The sequence below is a fragment of the Buceros rhinoceros genome, unplaced genomic scaffold (genome assembly GCF_000710305.1).
Source record: "Buceros rhinoceros silvestris isolate BGI_N320 unplaced genomic scaffold, ASM71030v1 scaffold6106, whole genome shotgun sequence".
NCBI lineage: Eukaryota > Metazoa > Chordata > Aves > Bucerotiformes > Bucerotidae > Buceros > Buceros rhinoceros.
In genome coordinates, this window is record NW_010419196.1 from 24,223 (window position 1) to 39,037 (window position 14,815).

The 14,815-nt window shown below is 39.5% G+C and overlaps 1 protein-coding gene across 1 annotated transcript in view; it reads right to left on the reverse strand.

Annotated features, from left to right (window-relative positions):
• The window catches only part of MYPN (myopalladin), a gene marked incomplete at its 3' end in the record, with an annotated part of 26,600 nt that extends 16,015 nt beyond the window's left edge, over positions 1-10,585 (reverse strand). Inside the window, exon 1 of the mRNA XM_010138803.1 lies at positions 9,651-10,585. Within this exon, the coding sequence (XP_010137105.1) occupies positions 9,651-10,585 (935 nt within the window). The remainder of the gene's footprint in view (positions 1-9,650) is intronic.
• Between the last annotated feature and the right edge of the window lie 4,230 nt (positions 10,586-14,815).

Below are 14,815 nucleotides of genomic sequence, written 5' to 3' on the forward strand. Positions count from 1 at the left end.
GTCCCTCAGTGTTCAGAAGAGTTCTTTCAGTAGAAAATCAGTGATCCAAGCAAAAGTAAAAGCAGCACCTGAAAAGAAGACTCCATAGGTTGTGTTAATGACAGTAGCCATCAGCTCTGCCTACGAGCTAGTCGCAAGGGAGAGCAGGCCTGATTGCTATTGCTTGTTAATATGGATAAGACAGAACAGAGAGGGAAAAAGCAGGTGGGTTTGCAGAACTAGATTAAAATTTAATAAGGCAATCTAGGTTTGACAGAGAAGGTGTAGTACTATGCATAGGGATCCAGAGTTAAATGTTTGGGATAATGCTCAGAAATACCTGCATTTTTAGTTAACTAACTAAATTTGAAAAGCCAAACTAAGGTGCATTCATCTTCACCATAACTTTTCTCATAAACAGAGATAGATATAAAACTCCACAAAAATGTTTGTGTTTGCTGTTTACTGCTGCTTTCTTAACTACGTATGGTTGATTAATGTGACTTGTGCGTGTGTGGGTGGGGTTGTCATATTGATAATTTTTATTCAATTTATTTTTTAAAATGAATAATTGCTTAATCCATCTTTATATGGTAACTTGGTAAAAGTATCTACTAGCTTTTGAGCACATACAAATGCTATCAAAGCAATGGCAAATGTATTTACTATTACATATTACAGCAAATAAGATTAGTTGGGGAAAAGATAAGGATAGGTTTTTGAGTAATAAATTGTAATAAATCCCATTTTCTGGCTCATACTGTAAGGTACATTGATACATTTCCATTTCAGATAATTAAAAACATTCATAAATAAATTTGTTTAACCATTCAATTGTATTCACCCTTTGGAAGTACAAATTTTTGCAACAGTTTGTGCTAAAAATTGATCGTGAAGAAAATCCCAAATTAATATCTTGGAAAAAAAAAATCATAGAAGACAGTCCATACCAATGGAACACCAGAATTTAATAGAAGCATAACATAGAATCGAAAAGAGAGCCTCAAAGCGACTATGAGGTAAGAAGGAGTACAGAACTGGAACTTAAACGCTGATTACATATCTAAGAGGTAAACCATAAACTATTTGTGCTCCATCAGCCCCAGCTGCCCAACATGACTTTCTTAAAGTAGACAGGGTGTTCATCAGTCCACTTGGAGCTGTACGTTAGCGTAATCTGCAGCTGTACATCGACTGACTTGAAAGTACAGCTTGGAAGGCATACAGGTCCGCCTTGTAGGGAGGGAAGCTCCGGCACTGAGAATGAATCGTACTGCTTAACACAATTTACCCTTTTAGAAAGGCAAACCTCTGTAGCTAGAGAGCTAGAACTTAAGTCTTGGTTTGTGTCTACACTTGCTTGCTTATCCTCTTCTATGAGCCTCCATTGTAACAAGCATTGAAAATGGGTCTAAGAAAGTGATTTTTATGAATGTAACATTTCCAATTGCAATGGACAGTCATGTAGTAAATGTCATCGTGTTAAAAGACCGTGCCAGTAGGGTGTAAAATGTCCCAGCTCTCTTCCCTGACATTTCGCAGCTGAAATACCGCCTTGCTTCACTAAAATACATCCACATCCTTCTTGCAGGGTTTTACCAATGAGAATCTGACACTGTTTTACGTGGAGAACTTCAACCAAAGTTACTCATTTCTCTTCCGTTTGAGCCTTAGGGCTCCGACAGACAAGCTTTTGCAGAACTGGAAATAGTGCTTTAAAATGTTGAAATCCTGATGCTGACTTTTCTGCTGGAGGTTTCTTGCTCTGATGCAAGGATGGCAGGTTCGAGTGTGTTTCCAGCCAGAGGCCTAATGAAAATAGGATACTAGACATGTGGATCTAGGGCAACTGAACCGTACAAATTCTCCTGTGTATCACTTTTGGTAAATGTTAATAACAATAAAAGAAGGGACTGGGCCATCAGGAGGCTACAGCTGCATCTCAAATCGCCATGAGGCTCACTGTGAGCCTCAGCATTAAGGAAGTATTCCTCTGTCCCTCAGAAGTTCAACGTAGTTAATTTGCTAGTTTTTCTACCACTCTGGTGGTCAAAAAGTGATGCTCCAAGGTGGACAATTTGCCTAGGACAACACTGCACTCCAGAATAGCTTTCAGCAGCCATTCCTGTACTTCTCAAACTCAATGGAACTTGTTTAAGGTGCTTCGCAATAGAGCTGTTAACGGTCTTCTGGATATTAACCAAACCCATACAAACCCAATGGCTTTCAGCAGCCACTCCTGCTACTTCTCAAACTCAATGGAACTTGTTTAAGGTGCTTCGCAATAGAGCTGTTAACGGTCTTCTGGATATTAACCAAACCCATACAAACCCAATGGCTTTCAGCAGCCACTCCTGCTACTTCTCAAACTCAATGGAACTTGTTTAAGGTGCTTCGCAATAGAGCTGTTAACGGTCTTCTGGATATTAACCAAACCCATACAAACCCAATGGCTTTCAGCAGCCACTCCTGCTACTTCTCAAACTCAATGGAACTTGTTTAAGGTGCTTCGCAATAGAGCTGTTAACGGTCTTCTGGATATTAACCAAACCCATACAATGTGTAGCACCTTTGGAAATACAAGAGACAGCTGTCATCATACAAAATGACGTCATAACATCAGCACATACCCTAGGATGCCAGGTGAGCTAGCACACGTAAAAAGACAGAAAAGGACTTACTGCATGTTCTGGCTAAGACTACAGGTCCACCTAACCCAGCATGTTGTCGTGACAGTGGCCAAAAGCAGACACTTGCGCAGGAGTATAAGAACAGAGCAAATATATTCATACACGTGTACGTATATTCATATATTTCTCCAGATAGCCATTCTCTTTATCTTATCTTTATCTTTATCTTTTATCTACCATTCTCTTTATCTTTTTTAGTACCTGTGAAGCAGTATTAAATAGTTTTTAAAAGGTGAAATTGTTGGCCTCTCTTTTAAAGGATTTCACCGTCACAGCACCATCACCATTATTTGCCAGTAGATTAGATTGTGTGGTTCTACACTAACATTTAGTTTGCAAATCCTGCTTTTTATTTGTGTCATCTTTATTTTGAAAGAAGTGGTTCACACTTCCATTCAAAATACATTTCCTTTCAAAATAATGATCTTTCTAGTTTCTTCTGATTGAGTGACAGTGTTCATATTCCATCATAGTCCAGTCAGGAACCTTCAGATCTGCTAGTACAAACCTCTTCAAACAGAAGGGACGGGTACATCTGTTTTAGACTTTGCCCATAATGACTTGCCCAAATCTGGTATTTTCCTCACTAATAATTAGATACAGTGGGGGTTTTTTTGACTGGCTCCCCAGAATTGCAAACCACATTTACTCTTCTGTTTAGTGATGTCCATATAAACATGTAGATACAGACACCGTAGCTAGTAGTGAGGTTGCTGATATCCAGATCACAAACATCTAGTGCCTGGGATAGAGGAACAACTCTCCCATGAGTGAGTAGGGGAAATGTTTAGCAGTTCCAAGGGAGAAATGCGGTAATGTCCATTACAGGGTTGATTGAAAAGACCACTTTTAAGTTCCAGACCAGGAAATTATAACGATTCCTGTGATCCCAAAGGGGGATTTTTTTTTATTGTGTGTACAATATGTTTTTTTCTTCTCTTGTTTTCAAGATTTGCAATTGGTGAAAATTGACAGTGATCACATTTTCAGGAGGGAAGACTTAAGGTTCATGCACAGTTGTAAAACTACAAGCACAAATTGGGTACATGAATGTACAAGTCGCCTTCTAGTGTGTAACTCCTGTAGGCAACTGTGTACTCTGGGAGGTGAGTCATGGCACTTACTCATGTTTTCTTATATACCTACCTCATGCCTCTTCTTATAATGTAGCCTTGGTTTAGCATGTTAGCTTTAGCAGATATGAGAAACTATTCAATAGAATAACCATGTTCTAGAATTTGATCTCATTTTCAGCAGCATCTTTTTTATTAAAATAACATATAATACAGTGATATTTTTGTGGACACTCAAATGTGGCTCCTCACTCAAGTGACACAAAAAGCAAAACACTTTATGCAAAATGCCCTGATATAATCACCAGTAAGACATGAGAACCCTTTGTGTTACTACGGATCCGCTTTTCCAATTAACCCGCAGTGTTTGGGTAGAGGTAAGTCTGTATTGCATGCCTTTGTGAGGCACAGTTCCTATAAGTAAATTTAAAAACAACATGTAAGTTATTTCTTCCAGTTATTTTAGTAGCACGTGAGTAATATATTCCTGTAGTAGACTCAGACACATAGTGAAGCGGGATTAATTCCATTCTTTGGAGTTGTTTTTTCCTTTAACTAGTCCAAAATTTGCAACATAAGTGATTTAAAACTTCAAGAATAAACTTCTGTTTCAAACCTGTGTTTAGTTCTCCTATGCAATGTGTTCTGTAGTCACTATGTTCACCAGTATTTTCCACTATTTTTACAAGTATTTTGAGATTAAGCCAAGGAAAAGAGCATGCCACATGTATGTTATCTCTTCACAATGCTTATAAACTGAAAAGATTTCTCTCTTGTCAAATTAGGCTTTATGTGAATCTTTGGTATGGCCATATCTGCTCCTTGCTTATTAACATTTTGTTTTATTTTTACCATCAAAACGTTGTACGTGGTAGCAGTGAAATGTCAGTTCCAAGGGGAGTTCTGACAGTGAAATACGTGGCATGACTGGAGTAGCAATATTCTGCCACTGACATTTCATTCCTGCCATGAATTGTAACGATAGCTTCATCATACGAGGCAGGTTCACATTAAGCACAAGCAGCGTCAACCACTGTGCCAAATTCATCCTAGGTCTTAATCCATTGACTTGACTGGAGTTGCATGTAAGAGAAGTTTGGCTCTCCAGACTTTGAGTTCTAAAGCAGGTAAACGTTTTCACTTGGCAGCCAGGAAGAAAAAATCTTGCGTGGCTTCAGAGTCTCTAAAAGTCTGTGATTAGGTGCAGATCTAGTCTCCTTAAACAAAACACTAAAATGCTCTTCTTTAGCTTTGTATGCCTATGTTAAAGAATGTTTTCATGGAACCCTTATGACATACAGCCTGTTTTTAGAACATCAAATCCTCATGACACTTCCAGGATAGCTCTGTGTGCCAAACCATGCAATGTGATTCATAAGTAAAATTAACCTAGGAGTGATGTGCCAAACAGTTTGGAAAAATGTAGGCACCTCTGAACTAGGAGCGTTCTCCTCATGGAGCAGAGTGAATGTCACACCTATCATTACTCATACAGAAACAGAGCTGTAGAAGGAAGCATGAGAAGGAGCTCATCAAAACCTTTAACACTTTGGAAGTATGCTGCACACTTAACTCTTAAGTGCTTATGCTACAGTATCAGTCTTTGTCTCTTCTATGACACTGCATTCAGCCAATGACACTGAAAAACTGGGAACCTGTCACTGAAATGTCTTTCCAGGTAGGTAGGCTTAATGAGCCTCCTCTGACATGTGGGCTTGTTACATTAGGGCTGAGTCACCTTACAAAGCAGTCGGACAGGCCGATCTGTATTCCAACAGGCAGGATTTAGCTTTTCATATGCTGATATTTCAAATCAGTTGCCCCTTTCTTCTCTTGCTCCACCATCCAATTTTCTGTCCCTCAGTGAGCCCTCCTATACACCAGATAGTTGCCTATCAAGCCTGTAAATTATACTGCTTTATCACCGCCAATGATACTTTAACCCTGATCCATCATGAATGTCATTTACACCATTTTTTACATCACTGATTTTGTTTTGCACTGTCTTGCTTTCAAACGTGGTATCTGTCCATCATATTTTCCAGTCCTTTCCATTCCTGTGATCAGCTTCTTTCTAAACCTCCTGACTCTTAATTTCTCTCTTATAATCCCCATTACATCAGTTTAACCATCTGATTGCTTGTGATGCTGACTGAGAAAGTGCATTACAGAACTTTTTGAATCTTGTTCTTGTTCCACAACGCTCTGGGTTCCCACAGTACAACATTCTCAGTGTTTGTATTACAAGCATTAAAAGTAACCGGGGTTCTTTTCTGTTAGGAACTGCATTGTAAGTCAAAGGACACATGCAAGCATTCATTAGCACACGTATGTCCAAAGGATGCTTGCTTGCTGAGCTTGGTCAGTCAGCTCTGTTGAAGGAAGAAGAAATCATGCCTTAAAAGCCAGTTACCATTAAGCTTTCTTTCATCACTTGCCACCTTGTCAGTTAGTCCTTTCCTGGGACTACTGATTTTTGTATCTCTCTATTACAATTCTTCTCTCCTTGCCCATCTCCACAGACACTGAACTAACTCACCACAAACCTTGGAAAATTGTTACACCCAGAGCAAGACGGTTGCCAGTTCTGAGCCCAGTTCTTGACACAGTTCCCCATCAACGGCCAACAAGATGCTTCCTTACTATTTAGGAAGCTTTGCACAGCAGATCAAAGACAAGCACTATTTTTTCTGAAAAAGCCTTGCATTCTTACGATCCCCGTGGTTAATGGAACACATACGGCAAAGTACATTATATTTTCTGGTTTCCTTGTGCTGTAGCAGTGACTAAAAAGGGCACGATCACTAGGAGCACATGAATATTTATCATTCACCCTTTCTTAGTGTAACTCCTACACATTGCTGGAGTTGCAGGAATCTTGGATGAAGAGAACGAAAGTTTTCTTAATGAGCAGTTATCATCAGGGAACTGTGTTCAAGCAGCTAACATTCCCAGCTTTCTCCTTAATACATCCCATATACACACACACTCACAAAGGGAGAGAGAGTCAAACTAGCCCCTTGTTATTTATCTTTTATTTGTTACTTTAAATGGTGAAAGTGAAAGCTGAACCCGATCTTTACTTGAGCTTGACTGCTTGGGACTGATTTTCCCTATGGGGCTTCTTTCTCCCTGTCCTTACTTGCCTTGGCCTTGGGGCATCAGTGTGTGAGTTCTGGATGTCTGTGTTGGCTCCTCTGAGACCCTGACCTGGCTGTAAGCGTGAGTCAGTAAAACAAGTGTGCATTTCTGTTTGGAGCAGCAGAGTGCCTGACAGCAGTGTAAAGTCATTGGAAAAGTGATGGATGCTGCTTCTGTGAACGTGTAGGAGCTCCTGTATTCACTGTCCTTCACATAAGTAGCTTATTTCATTATCGAAAACAAACAAAACAAACATTGAAATGGAAATTTCAATGGAAAAGCTTCAGTTTTGTTGGGATAAAAATAGACCCAAGTTGCAAAGGTTACCTCATCCAGTTCTGTGGAATCAAGTGGTCCCTGAATTGGGTGCGTTGGCATCCTGGCCATCCCTGGATATCCCATGGGATGAGTCATTGTCCCTGAGTTCTCTGATCTGCCCTTGCGAGACTTCAGTGACTTTATCGTGTCACCTTCTAATTCAGATGGTTGTTAACTGCCTAAACTTAGATGGCAGGAACACTTTGTCAGTTTTATGTATGTGTCAACAGCATGGCCATGATGTGCTGTTACAGGGATGGTGTTGTGGCCTTCTGGAGAAATGCATAAAATTAACATTGTTCACTGGAGTGTATGTCTGTAAACAAGCAGTTCAGTGTTCACCTTTTCTGGATACAAAGAAAGCCAGATTGAGTTTGTGTACACACCTACATAGATGTGAATAGAATAGATATGAGAAGATTATTTCAGTTGTTTTCATTGTATTACGAACTATGAATGATGAGAGGGGGAAAAAAATTATTTCTCATGTCCAGGGATATTACCGACATTTTTAATATAAAGAAGATTTATCAAGGCAAGTGCCTGGAGATAGAAGTCTCACAGCCTTTATAAGCAAGAGAAGTCTTCAGAGACTGTTGCTAATATGAGGATGATGATATTTCCTGTCAGAACCCTCAAATTTCTGGCACTGTTTTCTCTTTTAAATCAGATTCTCCTATGAATTTAAGGGCTGAACACAATACATTTCTAATGGCATAAGCTCCACCAAGGGAATGCCTCAAAATTATTAATTAAAGCAGTGAGTTTAAACATGAAGCAGAGTAGAAAGCATATTCTTCCCAAACAAAAATTTGTTTATTCTATAAACAAATCACATAGTCCTTTGGAAGTTCACATTCCTGTCATGGACAAGAAACCCTGCGTGGCACAACGGGCCAAGGTTTTGATAAGGGACTGAGAATCTACATGTTGTTACTGAAGGCACTAGTGGGCTAAAATGCTCCGCAGTCACAAATCAGGGATCGTATGAACTGGGTAACTTCTTGTTTTCATGACAAGGCTGTCTGTAACAAGAGGGTTCCTTTGTAGATCCTTGTTCCTGTGCACTTACTAGTGCCTGGTAAAAGCTTCTTCCTTCTGAAAAACTAGCAGCTGGTGTGCCAGAAATCTAAGGGAGTGGAAGGTAAAGATTCTTTACCACAAAAATCTTTGGAGCTTCTGTCTTTGGATGTGGAGATAGATAGTTTTCATTTGGTGATTGTCCCTATTAGTTCAGTGAGAAAGATGATAAAAGATGTTGACTGCAGTAGAATCAGTAGTAGTGCCGTACTCAGCTTTGGCAAAATATATAAGGAAGACAATGAGCTGACAATTGGAAAAAGCGGGCCATCTGTGAAGCTTAGAGTCCTTTAATTAGATGCTGAAGATGCAGATAGTTCTTTTTAATATTTAGAAAAGCTACACGTATTTCCAAAATGTCTGAAAAGGACAGGCAACTGTCTAGACTAACAGTATCTATTTATAATACTGCAGATATTAGGATGCAATATGTATAGTGTATCTCTAAAAGATGGAGAGAATTTTCCTTTCTATTGGACTGGCAAAGGCAATATAATTCCACCACTGTAAGTGGAGGTACATTTGACTAATGAGCTCTATATGAACAAATTTATATTTAGAAATGCTGATGAGATCTAAGATTTTTCAAAATAATTTAAAAAGTTACAATAATGTCTCTCTCATTCCACTGATGTCATCGATGAATAAAGCATAGCTTTTTCACATTTCCTTTCATCTCCAGTGATCTTTGCAAATGTCACTTATTTAACTTCCCAAATCCTCATAGCTACAGGTGAAAATTGAAGCATCTGAATTAGCAGGCTAATCACACAACATGAATAATTTGTGTGATGTTAGTAAGGATGTCTCATAGTTGATAAAATGAAGGGTTTTTTCCAAGGTCACAGCAGAATCATTGTCAGAATCTGAATGAGAACCGAACTGCTCCTCATCATTTGTGTAATAACTTCAACGAATTCCTTCCCTCCCTCCCTGTTCACGTATGGGTGTTTTTGGTTTATAGGATCCTATGTTCACTCATCTCAAATACCTTCAGACATCAGCATGAGGTATCACTGCCATTGGTGGTTTTAGCCTGTTTACACAATCAGCTTTGCTTCCCACAAAGACAACTTACATTTCTCACTAAGGAGTTAGCACTTTCTTTTAATTATGGAAGTACAGTATTTAAAAACAGTTGTCTAAAATGCAAGGAAAGTAATGTGCCCCAAAATATGTAGTCTTAAAATATAAGCAACCTTTTGTATGATTTAAAGAAAGCAATTTTTTTCTCAATAGATTTTAATAACCAAGGTCAAGAGACTTCTGCTACAGATTATTGAAACGTATGCATCAAAATACCCGGAAGGAGTAAGGCATACACCTACTGTTACAGAAATAGAAAATGGCAAGTGCAGAATATGTTTACCTGACTTCGGGTGCTGGGATTCCTACCACAATGCAGTCCAATTGCACTTTGGTTCCTTCAGGAACTTCCCTGCTCTTCAGTTTTTGAGTAAAGCGTGGTGGTTGTCCCATAGGCTCATCAGAGTACACAGATGCAGTTTCTGACTCTGTTTTTAGCTCTGCACTTGTTAATTGATTGATAGTTTCCACATTTCCCGCCTGTTGATCATCTGTTTGTTCAAATGTTTTCTCTGCTTTGTTTTCCAAGTCTTGAGGTGCTGGAATGGAAAGCCTTTCTCTGTTTTCTGATGTGCTGGATAGGCTAGAGCTACCTTTTAGAGCAGACTTATTCTTAGAATCAATTTTGCTCCTGTAGTTTTTGCATGTTCGGGGTCTTATTCTTTCAGAGTTATGAGCTTTGAAAAGTGAGGAGAGCTCCTCAATAAAATCTGCTGCCTTGTTTAGGAATTCCTTTTTTGATTCAGATTCAGAAGGGGGATGTTTCTTTAGATCTTGGGTGCTCCCCTTGGAGCCCTTTGTATTTCTGATGTGGTCCTGACAAAAGTTTGAGTGCAGGTCATTGTCCAATGTTTTCAAAGCTGCAGACTGGGCCATTTGTTTGCGTTTTCCTGTGTTTTTCAGCTGATCTGAGGGATGCTGTGAATGTGCCTGAAGCTCATCCTGTTTAGTTTCCAGTGGGTTCTGATCAATAGCTTGTCTTGCAAGGTTCACGCTTTCATCTAGCTCTTCTTGGCTCAAAAAGGCAGAGAGATCTGGAAGGTCATCCTGGGCAGCTACCTCATCTGAATCACCAGAAGCATTGCCATAATGGAAGTTATGAGAAACGGGTTCTGATCTGCTTCTTTCACTCTTCCCTTGATGTTTAGTTTCAGCTAAATAACTTTCTCTCAGAAGCTGAGATATTGAAGTTGAGGATTCTAAACTTTCGTCTTGCATGCTGCCAACAAAAAGGACAAACAGGACCACACCTTATCAATAGCAAATCTTTTTACTGCACAGAATTATAGGCTTCTGAAAAACAGAACAGAACATTTTCAAAGTGCATCTGTGTGCTGAATATTAACTTGTAAGTATTTGTTTTAAAGGTCTGCTTCTCTACATACTGCCAGATACTATTGCCTTTTCCCGGTAAAATTCATCTTTCATCACCTTCTACTGACAGTGGCCTTACACAGCTAAAGCAACTGCGAGTGTGGTGATTTATAGTTTGTTCCAGGCTAAACTTCAGCTGCAGAGCTATTAACTGTAGTTGCAATGTCAAACCTTTATCATTTCTGGTGTGTGTTTCTTAGCTAAGAAACTTCATCAGACATTAAATGCTGGGTATTTCAAGGACTAAAAGTTGTGAGAGAATAACAGTACTTCTAAATTCAGTACGTTTAGCTTGAAAGACACTGAAGTAGTAAGTAAATGAACCTTCACAAGCATCTGAGGGATGAGAGGAGAGAGGAGAAGGAGAGAGAAGAACAAAAATGTTCTATAATGACAAATTTTCATTTAAAATTCTTAAAGATACTGCTTTATAGGAAGCAATAGTAGTGCTAAATGTTCTTTACCTTCTGAAATCAAGCATTGCTTCTAATCAGCTATTTAAAGTAAGAGAATTATGTCATTATTTGATATGAACGTCATCCTGAAAAAAATGTACCACAGGTGAGAAGTCAGCATCAAGACAGCCCGTACTTAACCTGCATGCCTGATAAGCAAAGCTGCAGTATCACTCTTGATACTTAAGTAAGTACTTCTGCCTAATATTCTCCCTTTTATTTACACAAGAACCATTATAAATGTAGAGAGATTCAGACATCCTATTAACATGCTCATCTCTGGGTGGATTAAATATGAAGACAAGTAAGACAAATACTCTTCACAACCTTTCGGAGAGCTGATCCCTCACAGATACTGAAACAAGCGCCTGATTATTTGCTGGTTCTGTCTCTCAGAATATGCAGTGCATAGTATCTCTCTCTTACTTCATTTATGACTGGCAAGTCTTGCCGTGATGGCTTCAAACAAATGTACCCCAAGGTGCCTGATTTGTCCACCATAGAAGGTTCTGTTTCTGTCGTGGCATCAAGAATAAGGATGCTCTTGCCTCAGCAATTTCCACTCATAGCCTTATGCAACAGCTTAAGTTGCCAGAGAAAGAGAAGTAAAAAAGGTATCTCTGCTGTGAAAGGCTTTCTGCTCTGCTAGCGGGGCAGTTGTCCCTGGAAAAGAGCTGGTGAAAAGCAGATGAGGTGGCAATATCGCATACTGCTTCAGTTATTTTTTCCTGGAATGTGAGTGACAACCATTCTTCCTTATTTACAAAAAGGAAAGCTTCAGTGAAAACTGTTTATGTTCTTCTTCAAGGAATGAACATAAAGCTGTCCTATTCTGATGTGCATTTTGAGACCTTAATCCCTCTGCCTGAGGCACAGTTTGTTATATTGAAATTCTTTTTCTTATGTAAATATTTGGGGATTTAGGTTTATTGATTTTGTTTTATTTTGGTAATATGAAACTAGCAGAATCAGTAAGAAAACAAAGACACCCAACCAAACTATTGATGTTTGTGCCTGTATAAAAATGACAAATCAAGTACCGTATAAATTATATGCTTCCAAGCACCCAATCTAGTCCCTGCAGCTGAGCCAGGGTCTGCAATACTAATTGAACACTTGACATTAAATTATCAGGCACAGTGTTTCAGTGAAGCTGTGGCACATAAGAGAACATTGATTTGGGAAGCCCACGTGAGATAATGCTGGTAGCTGTTTCATGACTGGACAGAATATGTAATTTAACCTCTTAAGAGAACAAAGAGGTTCCCACTCTGTGGGTACTACTTTTGCTTGCTCAGCCTTCGCTACTTGAGCAGCTGTGCAACCTTACTGAAGCTGAACGTGCTTAAGGGGTTATATTCTCTTGTTTACGTGCTGATAGCATGCTATGTGCTGTAAAGGTCACAGCGAAAGCTACGGTTTCAGCTCTGAAGAGTTTAAATACATTCTAACATAAGGAGTTTACAGCCTGGAAGACAAACCTCGCATATGAATGAACAGCAGACCTAGAGTATGGCTGTAACACAAAGCAAGTTTGCTTTAGACCTCCTCCCCACGGGCTGCCTTATATCTGCTGAAAAACAGAAAAGCAGCAGCAGAGCCATAGCCAGCTCTTTACTCTGCACTGTGCAGATGGCTTAGCCCACAAAAGAGAGCAGTGTGTGCTTTTAGTGGGATGTCATAGAAAGTTCAGCCTCTCAGAATATCTCTGGAGGGATGCAGCTCCACGGTTACCTCTCTACATGTGGCTATGGCTGAACTGGAATATCCAGCTGCATGTATCTGTGTGCCTTTAGAAGCTACAGCTGAACGCTGTGGTTTACTTGGTTGGAGGAGTGTGTATTCTGCGTGGCTGCAAAATTTAGCTTGCTACATTTCTTGGCCGCTCTTTCTGAAACGTTTCAGAATGGCACATCTTCATTTCGTCTCAGCGTTTGTAAAGGTCATCAGAGCTGCAAAAAGACAATGCAGGTCTTTAGAGGACGCTGGACACGCTAAAGAGGAAATGCAAGTAGGGAAATAATACTGTGATCAAAACCTGCCAAAGGCTAATGAAGTTAAAGAACTCCTGAAATTATTTATTTGAGAGGGTATATGAAAGTCATCTGACTGTGACTATTCAGGGTTTCGTTTTCCTCTGTTGTGCAGCTACTGCTTGACTTTCTCATATAAGTGCTGTGTCTATTGCAACAGAGGCTGTTAATCACAGTGCAGCTTTTCTGCAGATAACTTAGTAAGGCAGCTATTTGTTCAGTGTGGTTATTTGAGACTCTGTTCTGAGTCTCACATATCTTCTATTCATCTTCCAAACAAAGCACTGAAACATGAAAGAAATAATTTCTGCTACTGTGAGAAATAATTTCTGCTAATTCCCTTCAGTATTACTGCAATATGAGGAGACACTCTCAAAGAAGATGTGTTCAGGATGGCAAAAAAGCTTTATAATTCTAGTTTGCAAAAAAGTCTAGTGAAGAAGCCACTGTCTGATAGCAAAAGGAGGAAAATTACATGCAAATTACTGCAACATAACAAAACCAGGGATGCCTGTACCTGGTGAGACTATAAAATGACAGAGGACATTTAAGTAGTCAGATCAAAACTTCCTTGTACTGATGGTTCATTTGGGCTGGCTGTAATGCAGTTGTATAAAGCATCTTCCATTTGCCTGGCCAGGCTGGACGGCACAGCTGTACCTGGAAGAGCAAAACCCGCTTGTCTGTCACAGTCCTGACTGACCATATAGGAAGAAACAGAAAAATCACTGGTTCAGCCCTGTCTCTGCCCCTCTGAGGGCAGTTGAGCAGATGTGAATGGGAGAAAACAAACAGTTCCCCAGCAGAGGAGCTGGAACAACTTCCTTCCATCGGCTCGTGGGAGCAGAGTGCTCCTTCTGCTGCTGGGAAGGAAGATATTGATGAGAATGAATCTGATGCCAAATTCTTAATCCATGGAGAGCCGTCACTTTCCTTTAGAGCTCACCCGGGGTCGGAGCATAATATCTAACTGTTCTCTATTTTCAGCTTGTGTAGAAGATAACTTCTTATTCTATTTTTAGTAAGGAAGAAGTTGGGTACTAGTCAAATGTAGCATTTTGAGGCAGTGCTGGGCCACTGGAGTTTAAAGATATTTTAAAGATATTTTAAATTATGTGATATTTTAAATTAAATGGAAAATGTTGAGTTTCAGCAAATGTTGCTGTGAGGCTACCAGACAATCCAGTTACAATTATTAATTATGCCTTAGAGAGATGTCCTGCTGCTTTTTTTTTTTCTTTCTCTACAAGGAGTTATACTCTCCAAGGACTACACAGGGCTGATGATTGCAGGAAACACTGGGTAGGCTGAGCCATTCAGATTCCACAGTCAGGGGACAACAGCTTTTGTTCACATGAAACCAAGCATACAGCCTGACAGGGTCTCTGGGCTAGACAGCAGAAAGGCTGAATTCAATGTATGTCTAAAATATCTATTAAACGATACCTTTACGGAGCAAAAAGATATCACCAGAGAAACTACTATGTTATTACAGGTTTGCTTAATGATAATTAATAATAATTTCACTTTTCTATAGCCAAAATTGGAATCTAAGCTCCAAAATTAAGACCTGGTCTTGAATTCAG